Source organism: Barbus barbus (genome assembly GCF_936440315.1).
Source record: "Barbus barbus genome assembly, chromosome: 45".
NCBI classification, from domain to species: domain Eukaryota; kingdom Metazoa; phylum Chordata; class Actinopteri; order Cypriniformes; family Cyprinidae; genus Barbus; species Barbus barbus.
The window spans coordinates 10,522,460-10,541,242 of NC_136723.1; the positions used below are offsets into that span (position 1 = coordinate 10,522,460).

The window sequence follows — 18,783 nt, forward strand, 5'->3', positions numbered from 1 at the left end:
TTGGCCATGATGGTGTGTGTCTGTTGATAATAAACACCTTTGTGTTTGTTCCAGAGCCCAGCGTGCTGTGAGCATCGCCACTGAAGGTCAAGTGAAGGACATGGCTCCTGTGCTGATTTCCTGTGCGGACCAGTGAGGCCTCAGCCTGGCCTGGGATGGGTTTAGTCTGGACTGGGCTTATGTAAGGACATGCTGGGGCCTTATTCTTGACCCTCGGCCTCAGATGCCGGGGGGAAAGAGCGAGAGCGAGAGAGACTGGAAAGGGATGAGGGAAGCTCTGAGCCGGATGAAGATGTTTTATCCCAGAAGCTTTCACCTTACACCCAACCCCATCCTCCCTCCCTCCCTCTCACCCCCTCAGGGCCCTGAGGGAGCCAATTCTGGTCCCTACGCCTGTTTCCTCTGGTGGCTCCGGACCAGTTATCAGACTTTACAATCTGCAAGAAATGGCTACTATTTAAGGTCAAGTTTTGCCTACAAAAAGTGCATTTGAAGCAAGTACTCCCTCTCTGTCTTTCTCTGTCTTTACGTTTCTGTTCCTGGTCAGCTTCATTGCACAAACGTCTTTTTCACACATCAGCGTACACCTTCTCTCGGTCAGAGGAACGTTTTGTGGCTTCCTGTCCCCTTTCTTGCTCTGAATCTTACGAAGAGAGAGAGAATGAGTGTTTTCAGACTGCTTAAGCTCAGCCTCATACCTCAAAAACCTGTTCAGATTTGTTCTCTGCACAGAAGCACCACCTTCACCTTCATAATGCACAGTTGATGCCTAGATGCCTCTTTCTTTCAAGCAATGACCCTCAATGTGTCCGGTGCCTCTGTAGATGACAGTTGTTCAGAGATAAACCACCTGTTTTCCACACACAGAGAGCAGCGATGTGTCGGGGGGGGGGGGGGGGGGGGGGGGAAGCCAGATGTTTGCGCAAGCTGCGCTGCAGTCAATAAGCAGGGTCCAAAATTAACACTTGCAAAGCATTGAATATTTGATTATATTAATTTACATTACCGTTCAAAAGACTGGGATCTGTAATAATGTTTTTGAAAGAAGTCTCTTATGATCACCAGTGTTTTATTTATTTAATCAGAAATACAGTAAAAACAGTAATATTGTCAAATATTTATTTTCTATTTTAAAATGTAATTTATTCCTGTAATGGCTAAGCTGAGTTTTCAGCATCATTACTCAGTTTTCAGTGTCACGTGATCCTTCAGAAATCATTCTAATATGCTGATTTGGTGCTTAAGAAATATTTCTTATTATCAATGTTGAAAACAGTTGTGCTGCTTAATATTTTTGATTGATACTTTTTCAGGTTTCTTTTAGTAGAAAGTTTAAAAGAACAGCATTTATTTGAAATAGGAATGTTTTGTAACATCATAAATGTTACTGTCTCTATTGATCAGTTTAATGCATCTATGCTGAATAAAAGTATTAATTTCTTTCAAAAAAAAAAAACTTATTGACCACTTTTGAACGGTAATGTATATTCTAAAAAAAATAACATTTCATATACATTTTTTTGTGAAATAATCAGAAATAATACATATTTCTGGTTGTCACTTTTTTGTTTTTAAATTAATTAACTGTTAGCAGTTTGAAAAGAGTTAATTTTAGACCCTGCCTACGAGTTTCTGACTAAATCACCCGATGGAAAGTCAGTTGAACCTGACACCCTGTCACTGTTATCAACGCGCTCTTCTCTGACATGTACGGCTATCAATGAGTTCATTATCAGAGCAGTATGGCGATACTTGAACGAAAAAATGCATTTTATGTCAATACTTGACCTTACTGCAGTGTGCAGCGTCTTGCTGGCTAATCCAAAAGAGTGCTACTCCTCTCTAATATAGTTTAATAATAGACACTGCACTAATTTTTAGCTACCGTAGACAATGCTTTTAGTTGTCTTTGGCTTTCGTTATAATAGTAAGTTTTATTTTTATTTTAGTCTCAAATTAGCTTTTGTATCATCACTGAGATACTCAGCCCTCTTTTTTTTTTTCCTGTACCTGAGGCTGTAGAAGCCATTCCAGCTCATAGTTTTGCTGATTCTGTCCATTCCTCCAAGCACACGGTGGGAGAGAGTTTGAGAGGAAAAGAAAGCAGGGATTGACATAGAAGAGAAAGGTGTTTTTCTCTCTCTCTCTCTCTCTCTCTCTCACACAGACACACACACACAGACACCTTGAATTGTGGGAGCCAGCATAGCATGTTCTCCTGCGACGTGCACATCCTGTGTTTTAGACACTTGTGAGTCAGACTCTTACAGGGTCATGTTCTGATCTTCAAACCAGATTGTGTGCTGTGTCTCAATGACACGTTGCAAAAAATCATGTTCTTAGTATGTTTGTCTCGTGAACATATCTAAAAAATTCTTCAAACAAGATCAGCTTATTTGAGAAGCAAATTCCCTTTTTCAAAAACAAAAACCACATGACTGAAAAAGTAAGACAAATAAGATTAATTCAAGATAAGTGATGGGGTTTTGATTTAAGTGAATACATGTTTTTGAGTGATTTTACTAAAAATGATTCTTCATCGATTCGTTCAGAGAGCTTTTCTGCAGGTTGCGTAATTATGCCAGTAAGTTTTGTCTAGCAAATGTCATTTTGGGAGCTATGAGGAAGCTCTGAATCATTTACTGTACTTAACCGAATCTTTAAAAACCACAGTGTTGTTCACGATCAAAACAAGTCTTTATTAAAATGTGAGTGCCTACAAATTGGAGAAAGGAACATGTAAATGATTCCTCTGCTTAACGGATTCATTCAAGAACTGATTTGTTCAATTTATTCTTGCACAGTTTTGCTTCTCAAGTAATTGAATGTTGTTTTAAGGATGTTTGGGTATATTACTGGAAAACATTTCTACTTCGAAACTGATTTTTGCTGTGCACACCAGCTCCCTGGGTTCTTGGGCTGGTTCGAACCTCAGACTCTGCTTCCTGAAACCCTCCTGAGGTCATAGGGAGCCTAGATTAGATAAATGAAGGAATGCTATAAGCCAGATCACAGGTTTCAAAGCCGCACACTCTTTCACTGTCAAGCTTTTTCCTTTTTAATAAGACGATTGATGTTCTTTTGTTTGTTTTGCTTCGATTTTTCTTCTATAAATGATAATGTCTGTGAATTTATGAACTTATAACTAATAAGGTTTTTTTGTACTTCTTCGAAATACTGTATTTAATTTGTTCTCCTTAGAACACCTTCTATAGGGCGCTGTTTTTCCTCGCTTCGTTCGTAACATTTTGTTTAGAAACCTCAGCCTTTCCTGAGGTGTGCTGTACTGGATCGAGACTGTTGTCAAAAGCTCATATACAAATATCTGTGTGTATATATAAATATATATATACCTATGCTTACTTGTTAAGCCAACAGGCACTGATAAAGAATGCACCGCCTCTAGACGATTAGTTACTGCTTGTGGACGTGCGAGACAACCACATTGGCCTACGTCTGGCGTGCGTGGTGGGATGCGAGATCTGTGTCTGAATGTTCCCCATATTATTGTTATTTATACAATAGAGGCATTTATTCCAAGCCAAGGGTTTAAACCTCAGTGTATTTTAAGTAATAGAAAGCTTGTAGGCTGAAATTGTGCCTGAGGCAGTCGTGAGACATACTGATGATGTTTACCTGAAAAATCAGGACCTAATCACTTTTATAAGTGTGATTTTATTAAGCTAATTTTATAAATCACCTGGATGGCCCCGCTTATGAAACTTTAAAAGTTATAGTAGGGTAAAAATGTTATGAATTATGATGTTATGAATGTTATGATCAGCTGTTTTGAATCAGTTGATTGTCATTATGGACGATCTGAATTGTATCAATCAGTGATCTAACTGTAAATGATCCCTTCTTCAGCATTAGTTAGAGTGGGCGCCATGGTTCATTTTGACAAAAAATCCTTGCGTAAAATTCAACTTCGTCCACCCTGACTAAAAATGCAGTCACATTTACCGTTTCTCAGCGGAAAAAAATTCGCAAGTGAACTCTAGTCATTTAAATAGGAATCCGTACGATCTGGAGTTTTGCGTGAAGGCGAAAACGTTCCCTAAACAAATTCACAAACAAATTTGCTTGGTTTAAAAACGGTTTCTGTGTGAATTCTGCTTTGTACATTTGTACGAAATTGACTGTAAATTTTGCTAATTTGAGCGCAACTTAAAATTATGTTTTTCACACAAGAAGTTACCGTAAGACGTCTTCCCTCACGCGTAATGCGCCTCAGACGTAATTTTAGTTCTTCCCGGCAATCAGGAGACGTGTTGTACACACGTCATTCTCTCAGACATTTGCCAAAGAAAAGCGAAAATAGTCTGTAAGGGAAATTTCATGATGCAGAGAGCCAGGCTTTATTCCGCTGAGCTTAGCCAGCGGATCCGTCTTCAGGTTTCAAATGTATTTTATCAGCACAACTAATTCTTCTAATCTTTTCTGATGGTTTTTCCTCTGAATTAACCTGCAGTGAGAGTGGTGTGCAAAATATTGACACCTTTTTAATAACTATTTTAGAAAGACAATATTTGCACCTTAAACCCATACCAAAACATCACATTCTTAAAGGGACAGTTCACCCAAAAATGACGATTCTGTCATCGTGCTCATCCTCATGTTACAGTATTTGCATGATTTCATGGAAAGATGTTTATAAAAATGTTCATGCTGCACAAAAACACCATAAAAGTGTTTCACGTGACTCCAACTCAAGTCCTTTGAAGCCATAAAATAGTTTTGTGTGGAGAAAAGACAAATATTTTGGTCATTACTGCATACTTTTATTGTGCTTTTTGGCGTATGGAAAAATGCAGCATGGACATTCTTCAAAATGTCTCTTTTTTCGTTGTTTTACACAAGAAAGTTAAAGGCTGCATAAATGGTGCAGGAATCAAATTTTTGTGTGAATTACCCCTAAAGATCGATCCCATCTCGCCAGTGTCCCCTCATGATTGTCATTCTTTCGTGACCCCTGCATATCCAGAGGGGGAAATATGTATATTTTAACAATTTGTCATTGCTAGCGAGAATTATAATGCGTTGAATGATAACACAGCTTATCTGAAAGTCCCCGCATGATGCATCTTTAGAATCTGATCCCATCCCATGATGCCCCGTCATGACATTCACCCCTCTTTTTTCTATTTAGAAGATGCCTCTTAGCAAATTGCCTCTATGAAACAGAAATTCCTATATTAGCTATAAAGATTATGATATTACCCTTTTGTGCTAGATTGCCTCTTGAATGTAATGGATTTTGTACCTGTATTTTTCTAATTCCAATCCAGTCTTTCTGTATGCGGTGGCTTTATATGGTGGAATTCTAGGCTGCTTCCTTACGTGAATAATTTTTAAAAACTTCCAGTCATCCTCGAGACACAAACCCTGACCTCCGATGTGTGCAGTGCAACTGCCACCATCATATCTGACATCAAATATCTTTCACTTTTATGCGTTTAGACCCGAAACATGCAATAGCACACATCACAGATATCAGTTGCCAAACCTTTCCATGTTTCACCTTCTCTACTCGTTTCGAGTCTTAATAACCTTGAATATGCACCCTGTCAACGATGAAGATTTTCTCTGCTCTGTACAAGAATGTACGTTCATGGCTTTAGATGCAGTTGTGGTGCCGTCTTTTTAAACGCTTACCCGAGATCCTGTTCTTGATTCCTCTAAGAAGTTTATACTTGTGTGCTTGATCTGATATTGTCACTAGTACTGTATGATGCAATGTATGGATCTGATTGTTACAGCCCAGTTGTTGATGCAGCCTTGCCTTACTGATCCCCTGCGTAGAGAGGGACCCCTTTGCCATTGCCCTTCTCACTGAGTCTTGTCATAACACTGTCTGCTGACGCAAATGTTATTCTTTAAACAACTATTAAAGTAACATACATATGAATATGTCTGTTTGCTGTCTTGCTTTCAGTTCATGAAAATCACTGATAGCCTCAAACACGGTCGGTCTAATCTCACAAGAATACCTTTCAATCAGAAAAAGTAGGCTTGGACAATGGATGTTTGATTACAAACAAACAAATAAATACATTACTTATTTATTAGATTTTATTGCTCACTTGGCATTTAAAGTTGTAGTTATTTTTTTTTATTCATTAAAAAGTATTTAAAATATGAATATATATATAATAATAATAATGGGATTTAATTTGATAAAACTGGCAATAAAATTAACTTAAACATATAAATAAAATTCATTTTTATTTAATACTTCGTAAGAAATGTATTATTATTAAATGTAATAATTCAATGATTATACTGTATTGATTTTGGAGGCTGTAAATAAGTCATAATAACAACAATATAACAATGATACAATTAATAATTTTTATTATTGTTATCAGTAATCATGGTTCCAATTTTTAGGCCCTAATGTAAAAAAAAAAAAAAAAGTGAACCGAGGTTCTGTGGTTCATTTAGGCTATGCAGTGGTAATGCACATGATATACAGGTACCGCCTTCAGTCGTTGTCAGTTAACATGTTAGACGTTTAGGACTAAGTACAGACTTCGCATGCAGAGATTACAATGATATCTTCACTAGCTGTTCACCACCTGATTCTTATTATCTTGAGCTTCAGACTGTGTTTATGTGAGGGTAAGTAAATGTATTTATTTTGTGATTATGAAAATAAATTTCCCTAGTGAAAAAATTATATACTTAAGTGCAATTTATTCATATGTACTTTAGTATAACTAAATATATTTGTGGCACACTATAACTTGGTATACTTACAGTCTGTTAAATTAGAACAACTAATTATGTACTAAATGCATTTTAGTTGTGCCAAAGCAGGGCTGAAGTTCAACTAAAGTTGTAATAAATATACTTGTTTGTGCTAAAGTGGAACTATTTCAAGTATACTTATAGTACACTTTAAATATCCACTTTTTTATTTAATTTTTGAAATGCAAAACTTCAGATGTATTTTAGTGACATTACAATTGCAATTCAATTACACTATAAGAGTGTTGAACATACATTAATATTGTACGAATAATCATACTAACCCTTACTTTTAGTGACTTTAAAATGTAAATTTTGGCGGTCTTGCAGTACGCTGCGGATTTATATGTGACATAGACTATTAATTGAAATTATTTTAATACATTTTGTTACTTTTCATGTAGTTAACTCTGAATTTATTTGACATTTTAACTTTTTTTGTAGTTTTGAGGGCTGGTCAGGATCATTTTAATAATTTGTTTAATAATTCATAATATTTTGACAGCCCAAAGTATGGAGAGATCAACGCCCTAGAAAAAAAACACCTGCAAATTAAGAAAACAACTTCCTCAATATGACAACACACAAGCTGCAAATGCTCACAACACAACCAAATAAAGAAACGCACTGCAAATACAATTCTTTATTTGGTTGTGTTGTGAGCATTTTCAGTGCGTTTCTTTATTTGTTTGTTGTAAACATTTGCAGCACCTGCTGTCAAATTGATGAAGATGTTTTCTTGATCTGCTGGTGCTTTTTCAATTTGCATGTGTTTTCTGAAGTTGCAGTGCGTTCGGCCACCATACACCAAAGGCCTGCAGTCCACATTTCCAAATGCAGCGTTGTCGTTGTCCGTACAGGACATTAAAGAACCATTCATGGAAAAAAGTTTGTTGGTACAGGTGCATTGGAACCTTCGGATCAAGTTTGTGAATTTCTCTCAACCATTTCAAATCCATGACTAGGCTATATGTTGTTTACATATCTTTACTTTTGTTAGTACTTTCTTGTTACTACTTACTTTCCATGGGCCACAAAACCAGTCATAAAGGCTTTTCCACACTGAGCGCGATACGAAAAAGCGAGGCGAATCGCCGATGAACTGTGCTTTCACAACGAGTGCAAAACGATTGTTCGCCTCAGTCATAAGGGTCAATTTTTTTTTTTATTGAGATTTATACATAATCTGAAAGATGAATAAATAAGCTTGTCCAAATTAAGTCCTTAGCTATGCATATTACAAATTAAAATTAAGTTTATATATATATATATATATATATATATATATATAGGAAATTTACAAAACATCTTCATGGAACATGATCTTTATTTAAAATCCTAATGAATTTTGACCTAAATCATCCTATCCTAAATCGATAATTTTGACCCATACAATATATTTTTGGCTATTGAAATGTACCCGTGCTACGTAAGACTGTTTTTTTGGTCCAGGGTCACATGAAAAGCTGCATGCAAAATTGTGAAAAGCACTATTTGAAGTGTGGTTAAATTATTGGAAAGGTAAAGTTCATAACTAGGCTATACAAAGTACTGCATCATTATGAATTATTATTATAATTATTTGCAACTCAAGACATTTCTTTTTATCTATACTATTTTTATACTCAACAAGTGGAACTTAAATATAGTGTATTGTATTGTACATTTAATCATAACAGGTCAACAGAGGATTCAACTAAAATAAATTACTGAAGTATTATTTCAATATTTAACTAATTAAATTGTTTTATTTGCGAATCCCCCGTTGTAACATTTGTGCTGTAGGCAAAAGTTGTGCTTGGAAACTGCCCTTGCAGCACCTGTTAGCAGAAACATACTGGATGTTTCATTTCTTACCTCACATTTTCTTTGGTTTGCCCAAAAAGAAAGTCTCATCTTAAAAAACATTAATAAATGTACACAGCATCATCTTAAAATAATTTCCTTATTCTCATATTTGAAATGCATTGTGAGACTTGTGTCTTTAGCTGCAATGAGTTTCTAGACTCTAAAGGTTTCTTCTGAAACATTTACCAAATCTGCAACAGATTCCCAATAGTGTGCACTCTACCGAGTTCAGATGTTTAGCAAAAGTATAGCAAAACCGATTGTTGGTGAATTTCAGAGCTCATGAAAGTATAAGGTGAGGAGAGACTGACTTATCGAGCCCCCTTCACTGAACATACTGTAGCCTATATTTAGGCCGATGTTAAAATCGCATTATTAAAATACCTAAGACACTTTTAAGGGGTTTAGGAACAAACAAATATCAATGTGATATTGTCTCTTGTGCCATAATCTTAGGTGAGAGCTCATACAGCGTCCTTGTTTACTTAAATATGACAACATACAAACAATCCCCACAGACATACATTATATGGCCTTCATACAGCTACAGGATCATAAGATGAGGAGCTTCATTCATCCCTAGTTGTTGGGCTGAGTGAGCATGGACATGTCATTGGGGTTATGAAGTGGCGTCCTCTTTCAAAGGTTTCGTCCAGTTATTTTATGTGTGTGAAAATCACATTTAACAAGTTTCAAACATGTTGTAGATGGAATTAAGCCAGTTTACTGTCTTAAAGATGAATATATATATTTCATCCTTCCCCAAATGCATTTGTAAAAAGTATAGTATTTTACAAATTAATTTGTAGTGTACTAAGATTGTGCTTGATGAAAGCAAGAAATAACTACTAGAATGTATTTTCAGTTACACTGAAAAAAATGAATCATTGAATTTACCATTTATTTTAAGGTAAGTGGTTGCAGTCAATTTATTTTAGCTGCATTTAAATACATTTTGTTGAATAACTTTCAACATAATTTGCTAATTTAAATGTTGGTTTAATTGTTTTAATTTCACTTCATAGGTGGGTTTGTTTTCAGAGCAGTTGAAGGAGAAACTGTCAATCTGCCCTGTCACTCACCCCCTAATGACAGTCAACTAGTTTCTGTAGAGTGGACAAAACATAATACAAGCAGCACTGCTATTTGTAAATTGAATATTCATATCATTACTGGATCTCTCACTGGAGACTGCATTCCTCGTTTCAAATTCAACAGAAGGTCTTTTACACTAAGTATAGAAAATGTTCAGCTCAGTGACTCTGGTCATTACAGCTGTAAAACAACAAGAATAATTCTACCACCTTCAGTAGACAACACCACAAATGTGTCACTCCAAGTTGCAGGTGAGTGTCATTCATAAATTATTACTTTTTTAAGTGTTTACTTCTTGTAGGCTAGGTAATTACATCTGTAAAACAAGAAGATTTAATTAATACCACCACCATCATTGGACAAAAGCTCATCTCTAATACTCCAAGTTGAAGGTGGTTGTAACTTTCATAATTTTTTCTTTGAAATGTCTGATTGTTGTTGACCATCACCAAGAAGTCCGTATGTGCAATAGTATTGTAGTAACGTTAACCAAGTCACTGAATACCTGAGCTCATGCTGGTGTTGTTCATCTCCCTCCGCTGCAGTTCGTCCACATCTGTCTCTGCAGAAACTGAACAGCAGTAATGACACCTGTGTCCATCTGCTCTGCTCTCTGGAGGGTCTGACGCCTGAGCAGGTGAACTTCACCTGGGGTCGAGAGGGTCATGGGTCACTTCATCCATTCACATCTTGTGCCATGAACAGTGAGCTGCGTCTGTGTAAACCTGACTGGAGTGACGGAGACACAATCACCTGTTACGCCAGCTACTCAGACAACCGAATCCAAAGAAGTTTACAACTGCCCTCACAGAGAGAATCTGACAAAGGTGGGTCATTTTAACTACCTATCACTTTAACCAGGACAAACTAGAGTGAAGTGTACCAGTTCAGCAATGCTGTTCAGTGGCCTTTAAACTTTCCAAGGAAATTAATTAAAATTATTTAATAATTATAAAAAAAAAAATTTCAACTAACCTGAGATTTATCTTTATCCAGACTTCGAACAGAACTTTCCAGTTGTTTGCATGGCCATTTTCAGCTTCTTCATCATCTGCATTGTTTTCATCTGGACACTGTTCTGCGTGTCCAAACATAAGACCTCCTAATTATATTTAAATAACATAAAATATAATTATATATATATATATATATATATAAATTATGCTTTTCTATGGCAGAAATAACGTGTGTGTGATTTGTTTAGAATCTCTAGTCCAGTTTTAATTTGATTTGATTTAGTGTCTGTAAAGACTTGTGTCATCCTGCAGAGTCTGACCTGCTGCCCTCAACTTGAGAGCTTTAGAAGAGTAAACAAGCTGTAATATATATATAAAAAACTTTGGACTACGCTTTCTTAGAAATGGCTGTGTTTTTTTTTTGTTTGTTTGTTTTCTAGAACTTTAATGTAAGCTAATTTTCCTTGACTGTGCTGTTAAGATCAAAATACTTCTAAATAAGTATCTAATATACAAAGAATTTTCTTGTCCAACAATTGCATAAAACCAAGATTGTTTATTAAAATGAAAGCTGAAGGTGTCATATGACTTGGTGCTCTAAATATAGTGTCCTGCCTCATTTAAAGGGATAGTTCCAAAAAATGAAAATTGTTATTATTTCCTTAATGTTGCAAATCTGATGACATAATTTTCATTTTTGTGTGAACTATCCTTTTGAAGAAGCCCATTAATCCTTTTTACCGTTAATACATTCTATGATTATTGTAGATAATACTTTAGTGCTGCAAATTCATCACCATTTTGATACAATTTTTAGTTATACAGAACAGAATATTTTGTGTTTGGGAGCGTCATTTATTTTTTTAACAATATATTAATTTGTCAGACTACAGAAGAGTTGTATTTATTCAGATCTTTATCATATATCCATTTAAATGTCAGCATCTTTTGTTTGGCCCAGTCGTGTCCTTCAGTACAGCAGCATGAACAGCATCTGATTCACAAAACATGAAGATAAACTGCATTTTATCCTTTCAGTTCTGCAAAGCAACGAGTTTTAATCCATCATTATAAGACGCACAATGGACCACAGAATACAGTGACAGTATTAGCTTAGGTTTTTAAAAGTAAATAATTGGATGTAGTGGTAATTATCACAGTGATAATTTAAAGTTTTATCTTAAAATAAAAAAGTTATCAAAATGTGAAAACTGTTTTGTTTACCTCTATACAATAAAAATCCATTGGCTGTCAAGTTCAGTTCACTTTGCTTGGTTTATTACAACCCTGGTCCCCTTACATACTAAACTAAAATTACACCACTAGACTGTCCCTGGTGCCCTCTCAAAACATTAAGGCCATGACGCTTTTCTCTGTAGTAGGAGGATTGTGAAATTCTGTGGTCTCCCTTTCATGAATGCTTTTACGAGGAAAGCAGAACCTCTGAAAAACAGACTCCATGTTCTTATAAACCTTCATGTTTAAAAATAAAATGCATTTTTAAAAATGTTACCAGTACTCTTTATTTCTATTTCCTCTAAGCCATCAAATACCAACCATTTAAAAAGATTTCATTCAAGATAAAAGACATTCTGTTCAAAGAAATAGATCATGTCTATAAACAGTCATTCGAGACGAGCAATGATGGTGAAGGTAATGTTCATTTTAAACAAGCACAATTCCTATCAAAGTAAATCTCTGAATGTTTCACCAACAGAAGTAGGATTGTTTTTTTTTTTTTGACTTGTGATCTAGATTGTGGGTGGGCACATGGCCAGGAAGTTCCTCACTCAATGTGTGTGTTCGTGAGTAGAAGTGTCACACACTCTGAGCACATCGACATGTTTTTAAAGAGGATTACAAACTGTCTTTTATTTCTAACTTTAATTTATCTCATGCATACAGGTAAGAGACTTGAGTTCTGTTTTAAAGCAAAGCCTAATTTCTCAGTTGTGACTTCTACTATAACATTTTTTGGACTAATAACAAGGATCCCAGTGATAAGTTTAAGATATGTGGTAAATTTACTGTGATCTCTTTCACAGTGGATGTGATTTATTTGCTGTATTATTGAAGGCAACATTCTGTTGTCAGCTACACTGAAATGTGTCTCAATCCACAGATGCAGAGACTGTTTTCAGAGCAGTTGAAGGAGAAACTGTCAATCTGCCCTGCCACTCACCCCCTAATGACAGTCAACAAGTTTCTGTAGAGTGGACAAAAAATAATACAAGCAGCACTGCTATTTGTAAATTGAATATTTATATCATTACTGGATATCTCACTGGAGACTGCATTCCTCGTTTCAAATTCAACAATAGGTCTTTTACACTAAGTATAGAAAATGTTCAGCTCAGTGACTCTGGTCATTACAGCTGTAAAACAACAAGAATAATTCTACCACCTTCAGTAGACAACACCACAAATGTGTCACTCCAAGTTGCAGGTGAGTGTCATTCATAAATTATTACTTTTTTAAGTGTTTACTTCTTGTAGGCTATAGCCTAGATGTCAGTAATAAACATAACAATCCTCTCCGCTGCAGTTCGTCCACATCTGTCTCTGCAGAAACTGAACAGCAGTAATGACACCTGTGTCCACCTGCTCTGCTCTCTGGAGGGTCTGACGCCTGAGCAGGTGAACTTCACCTGGGGCCGAGAGGGTCATGGGTCACTTCATCCATTCACATCTTATGCCATGAACAGTGAGCTGCGTCTGTGTAAACCTGACTGGAGTGACGGAGACACAATCACCTGTTACGCCAGCTACTCAGACAACCAAATCCAAAGAAGTTTACAACTGCCCTCACAGAGAGAATCTGACAAAGGTGGGTCATTTTAACTACCTATCACTTTAACCAGGACAAACTAGAGCATAATAATTCATTTAATAAACAACTATGAGTAATAACTCAGCAAATGTACACAAACCGAATTGCTTTCAGCGTGCCAAATTGCTAGTAGAAAAAAATCACATGCTTGTTTAAATGTTAGAAATATAGAACAGTTTGTTTAAATAATGGACTTCGAATTTAACCAGACTAAAATACATATGTGACCCTGGACCACAAAACCAGTCATATTGGTCAAGTTTTTGTGAAAATAAGATTTATACATCTGAATAAATAAGCTTTCCATTGATGTATGGTTTGTTAGAATAGGACAATATTTGGCTGAGATACAACGGATGTTTGAAAATCTGGAATCTGAGGGTGCAAAAAAATCTAAATGTTGAGAAATTCGCCTTTAAAGTTGTCCAAATTAAGTTCTTAGCCATGCATATTACTACTCAAAAATGAAGTTTTGATATATTAATGGTAGGAAATTTACAAAATATCTTCATGGAACATGATCTTTATTTAATATCCTATTACTTTTTGGCATAAAAGAAAAAGAAACGATAATTTTGACCCGTATTGTTGGCTATTGCTACAAATATACCCGTGCTACTTATGACTGGTTTTGTGCTCCAGGGTCACATATGTGATGTGAAGGATATATGTGTGTACTCCTGTGCACCTCCAAATACTTAATAACAACTTATTTAAATGTTTTTGATGTTCTTAAGCAGTTCTGTTAAGCAATTTGTCAAGGTTATTACTAAAAAAAAAAAAATACAAGCAAACGATTGTTTTAGTACACAATTTAGAAATAGCGTTCTGAGTTACAGTAGGATGTATCTGTGATGGTCTCTAGCAGACTGCTTGGTCCAGTCAGTTGAGACTGTTGCTTTTTTCCTTTTGTCTGTCAAACATTCATCTGTCTGATGTTTATGATCTGATCGTACCCTGTTTATGACCATTACAGTTATCCAGCTGCTGATCATATCATGCAGTGCTGCTGCAGGCCTCATCCTCTGCATCATCCTCATCATTGTTATTTGCAAATGTGAGTATGATTATGTTTGATTATTTAACAAATATTATAACTCAGATTAAATAACATTAAAGAACTGTGACTGATAAAAATAGGAAACTGCATTTGAAGAAAGTTTTTTTTTCTGTCATTTGTTTCATAATAATGCAAGTTTAGAAATAGATTTAAAGTTAAAAAAAGGCAAGAATTTGACGGAAACAATGACAGTCGCCCTCCCTCTGTTCAAACACCGCTCTGTCTCAATACATCAGCATCCTTCTCTATGTCTATTTCTGCTTTCTGTCACCGTGACATATGCACAGCATTTTTATATTTTCAGGAAAATATCTCAAATTAAAAACAGTGAATGTCTGTTTGTAGCATATGGTGAACCAAAGCTCAGATGGTAGGACAGTTAGCTAGTCCTAGCTGATCTAGTCTTCCTCGTCGCCCAGCCTGACCAGCTGACAAACCCCCCTATAAAACCATCCAACATGACCGGTGAAAATCAGCTCGAAGAGACTGGGAGACCTGTTTAATCGAGGTTAAGAACAACAAGCTGGCTGGATTGATATCTTATTTTCAGTAGGGAATAGACTAAGTTACCACAGTTTAGCAAGACCGAAAACAATACCTTTAGTAGCCAGTTACAAAGGGAAGGTAAAAAATTACAGTAAATTTGTCTACTGATGTTTTTATAGTCCTCACGGATCACTCAGAACTTGATATAAAGGCAATATACGTAGGCCTACCAGTCGATATTGAAAAATTATTTTTATAGACCTACACTAGATGGTGACAAAAGCAAACTTCTATTCGTTCCCAACTGAAACCGGCCTCAGCTGGTTGGCTGGTTTAGCTAGTCTTCAGGGCTGGTCATAGAGGGGGGTTGACCACTTCTTTAGCTGGTCAGGCTGTTGACCAACCAGATTAAACCAGTTTGACCAGGCTGGGAAATCAGGTGAGACCAGCGAACCAGTAAGTTACTGTGGTAACACTAACATTATCATAAAAAAAGATATTTCTACACTGTTTAAAAAGAGATAGAACACCTATTTTTATATAAAATTACAGCTGAGCCAATTATTTCAGTAGATTATCTTTGGATTTTCAATTGTATAAATATGTTAAATCAACCTAACATTTTGTATTTGTGAAAAGGAACTATGTTGTGCTTCTGTTTTGTGTTCTTTGTATTTGTCTGATTTTTTTTTTCTGTCTAACTTGGTGTCTGTTTAATTTTGTAGGCAGAAAGCGAGACGAAAATGGATCTATAGTGTTCAGCAATAAAGTCTATGAGAACTTCAGTTTCGCCATGACCCGTCAGAACACACAGTCCCATGATAAACCACAACCAGAAGAGTGTATTTATGAGAACTGACTGCTGCTGCTTGTATAACCTTTGCTTTACACCCAGATCGGCCCAGTTGTTACGAAGGCAGTATGATGTTGGCAAAAGAATGTGAATTGGTTTTGCTAACATATTTGATGGTGCACTGCAAATGTGAAGCAAAATCTCGCTGTATTGTTTACAGTGCTTTCACTGACTTCAAAAACTGTAAGTAGGCACTTTAAACAATCAGTATTTTGTCAGGCAACTCTGTTCTCGTTGCACTGTAGTTATACTAAACTGTTATGTCTTCTAAATTAAATTGAATTAAGTTTGCACTTTTTGTTGTAGGCCTATGACTTTTGTTTTTGGTATGGTATTTAGACTAATTATATTGTAATATTTTATTACTTGTATTACTGAATGAGACACACCCAATGTTAGGAGTGAGTGTCACATCTGTGCCAGTCCTTCATGATCACCTGCAGTCTGAGACTTGTGACTATCATCCAGTTCCGTGCAGCCAATAAACACTGACTGAAGACATTCACAATAATAGTTCTTCAAATCAATGTGTATCTCAATCTTTGAGTGCCCTGGTACAATTTTACAAGTTAGTTTCAAGAGGCCATTTGCACAGACCATGTTTTTGTGTTCCACTATGCTGTTTTTCTGTTGCTTTTTTATGTAAACGTCAGACTTTTTGCTTCTTCTGCAGGGTCGAGTGCATGACACAACTTTTAAAAAAGTTATGTTATGTTATGTTAACGTTGGGTTTTCCCACAATCTGCCATCCCAAATGCATTTTTAAACACAAAAACGCATTCTGTAAATGGAAACAAAGCCACATCGCACTCACAATTGTGCCCTCTGAATATCATGTCTGTGTTCACCTACAGCACTTGGACTGTGACCTCCTATTTTTAAAATAACCAGACTACTTCATCGCTTGTTAAGTGCAGTTGCCCAATCAGAGCATGAAAATGTTGAGGTTTTGGTGGAGGTTTTGGAGGACTACAGGACATTTGGTGTAACTATTTGTTTCAGAGCGTTACTACACTGTACATCTGTTATACTGGTACAATCCAATCAAAAAAATAATTACTTTCTTGCCTGACGAACATCATGTGACCCTGGACCCCAAAATCAGTCATACGGGTCAATTTTTTTAAACTGAAATTTCTACATAATCTGAAAGCTAAAAAAAATAAGCTTTCAATTGATGTATGGTTTGTTAGAATAGGACAATATTTGGCCGAGATACAACTATTTGAAAAGCCGCAATCTGAGGGTGCAAAAAAAAATCAAAATATTGAGAAAATCTCATTTAAAGTTGTCCAAATGAAGTTCTTAGCAATGCATACTACGAATCAAAAATTACACTTTAATATATTTACAGTAGGAAATTTACAAAATATCTTAATGGAACATGATCTTTACTTAATATCCTAATGATTTTTGGCATAAAAGAAAAATCGATGATTTTGACCCAATATATGTTTGGCTATTGCTACAAATATACCCGTTCTACTTATGACTAGTTTTGTGGTCCAGGGTCACATATGTGTTAACTTTGGTAAATATAGCAGTTACCTTGACGTTGTAGAATAATAGAATTTAAGAAATAGTTCAGCAGTTAAAAAAAAAGAAATCAAGAATGTTTGGCTAATGTTCTGGCAAGGTTCTTGCAAAGCTATGAACAATTTTTTTTTTTTCCAGTAACTTTGAATAGTATTTCCATTTAAAGTTATTTGCTCTTTAATAATTTTCTCAAAACTTGAGTTCAAAAACACTATTTACACATTGTTTGTGGAACGCTTAAAAACATATATAAAAAAATTTAATAAAATAAGCAATAATGCATGTGCATGCATGTTGCTTTTCTTCCTGAACAAGTGCAGATTCGACTTGCTGAGCTGACCACCTCCTACAGGTCGTCTCTACTTTGGTATCACTATGCACTCCTGGGTGTACGTGACAGCTTTCACGTCACTAGTTTTTCATGCAAACCGTGTTCTGTTTTGAACTAAACTGCCATTGTGAAAGCCCCATTAGTTGCCACCAAAATGTAGGAGTTACTACTTAACAACTGAAATAAGCTATCATTAAACAGGTTTGCTTGATTATGCAGGCAGAAAGAGAACAGACTAAGTGTTCAGTAATAAAGTCTATACTAAACCACAGCCAGAGGATTGTCTTTATAAGAACAAAGTACTCCGGCTTACATAACCTTTGCTTTAATGCCAGACAGGCCTTGCAGTTGTTGCAAAGGCAACATGTAGGCTAAATTGTGGTAAAGTGGGTTTTGCTGGCACACAATGTGTGATGATTGTAAAGCAAATTGTATTATTTATCATTGAGAATCCACAATAAGCCACTTACAATTAGTATTTTTGGGGTAACTGGGTTTTCATTGTGTTTAAGCATTTTAACTAATAATAAAATTGTGTTTTATTTACAAATAAAATATATTTTCTTCTTAATAAATAAAATGTCAAACCAAAATGTCACACTGCACTATCTCTGTGCCCTGGTGAACTCTACTGTCAAAACAAACTGGCATTATCTCACACTATCTCTAGGAACTGGTAAACTTTTTTCTATTCATACGCTAGTTGTTTACATAGGTTACACATGGTGCGTCATAAGCCTGAAACTAAATTTCCCAGTCTTGTCCGCCTAGTTTTTGTGGTTTACATTACATATATTACAAGTACATATAGAGATCTGATGCAAATCTTTTCTCACACATCCAGCTAACATGCAACTGTAGGATCAAAAATTAAAATAAATTAATTAAAATAATTTATATCTCTTCATATTACACTTTTGGTGGTTGAAAATGGGTTAAACAGTCTAGGTTGTAAGATTTTGTTTGGTTCTTAAATGCTTTGTTTTGTCTAACTTTTGACTAGTATAGAATTAGTCCTTCATTGTTAGAATGTTTCTA

The 18,783-nt window shown here is 35.6% G+C and overlaps 3 protein-coding genes across 4 annotated transcripts in view; all 3 read left to right on the forward strand.

Moving 5' to 3' along the window:
• LOC306863878 (HMG box transcription factor BBX-like) overlaps positions 1-1,444 on the forward strand; it is a 30,624-nt gene extending 29,180 nt beyond the window's left edge. For both annotated transcript variants that reach the window (XM_079407451.1, XM_079407452.1), the window contains exon 17: positions 55-1,444. In XM_079407451.1, the coding sequence (XP_079263577.1) occupies positions 55-136 (82 nt within the window). In that variant the 3' untranslated portion in view covers positions 137-1,444. The remainder of the gene's footprint in view (positions 1-54) is intronic.
• LOC306864424 (nectin-3-like) lies at positions 224-10,799 on the forward strand (the record flags this gene model as incomplete). Its single annotated transcript, XM_079408434.1, has 4 exons — positions 224-419; positions 9,624-9,944; positions 10,239-10,520; positions 10,690-10,799. 4 exons carry the CDS (start codon positions 224-226, stop codon positions 10,797-10,799), a joined length of 909 nt encoding a protein of 302 aa, XP_079264560.1.
• Positions 10,800-12,436: 1,637 nt separating this feature from the next.
• LOC306864578 (nectin-3-like) lies at positions 12,437-16,398 on the forward strand. Its single transcript, XM_079408674.1, has 5 exons — positions 12,437-12,554; positions 12,772-13,095; positions 13,195-13,476; positions 14,456-14,536; positions 15,751-16,398. Exons 1-5 carry the CDS (start codon positions 12,443-12,445, stop codon positions 15,882-15,884), a joined length of 933 nt encoding a protein of 310 aa, XP_079264800.1. The 5' UTR covers positions 12,437-12,442; the 3' UTR covers positions 15,885-16,398.
• The last annotated feature ends 2,385 nt before the right edge of the window (positions 16,399-18,783 follow it).

Coding starts and splice junctions, on each gene's coding strand:
- LOC306864578 (XM_079408674.1), top strand. CDS start 12,443: ATGTGTGTGTTCGTGAGTAGAAGTGTCACACACTCTGAGCACATCGAC. Junction 13,477..14,455: donor ACAGAGAGAATCTGACAAAG/GTGGGTCATTTT, acceptor TGACCATTACAG/TTATCCAGCTGCTGATCATA. Junction 14,537..15,750: donor CATCATTGTTATTTGCAAAT/GTGAGTATGATT, acceptor TTAATTTTGTAG/GCAGAAAGCGAGACGAAAAT.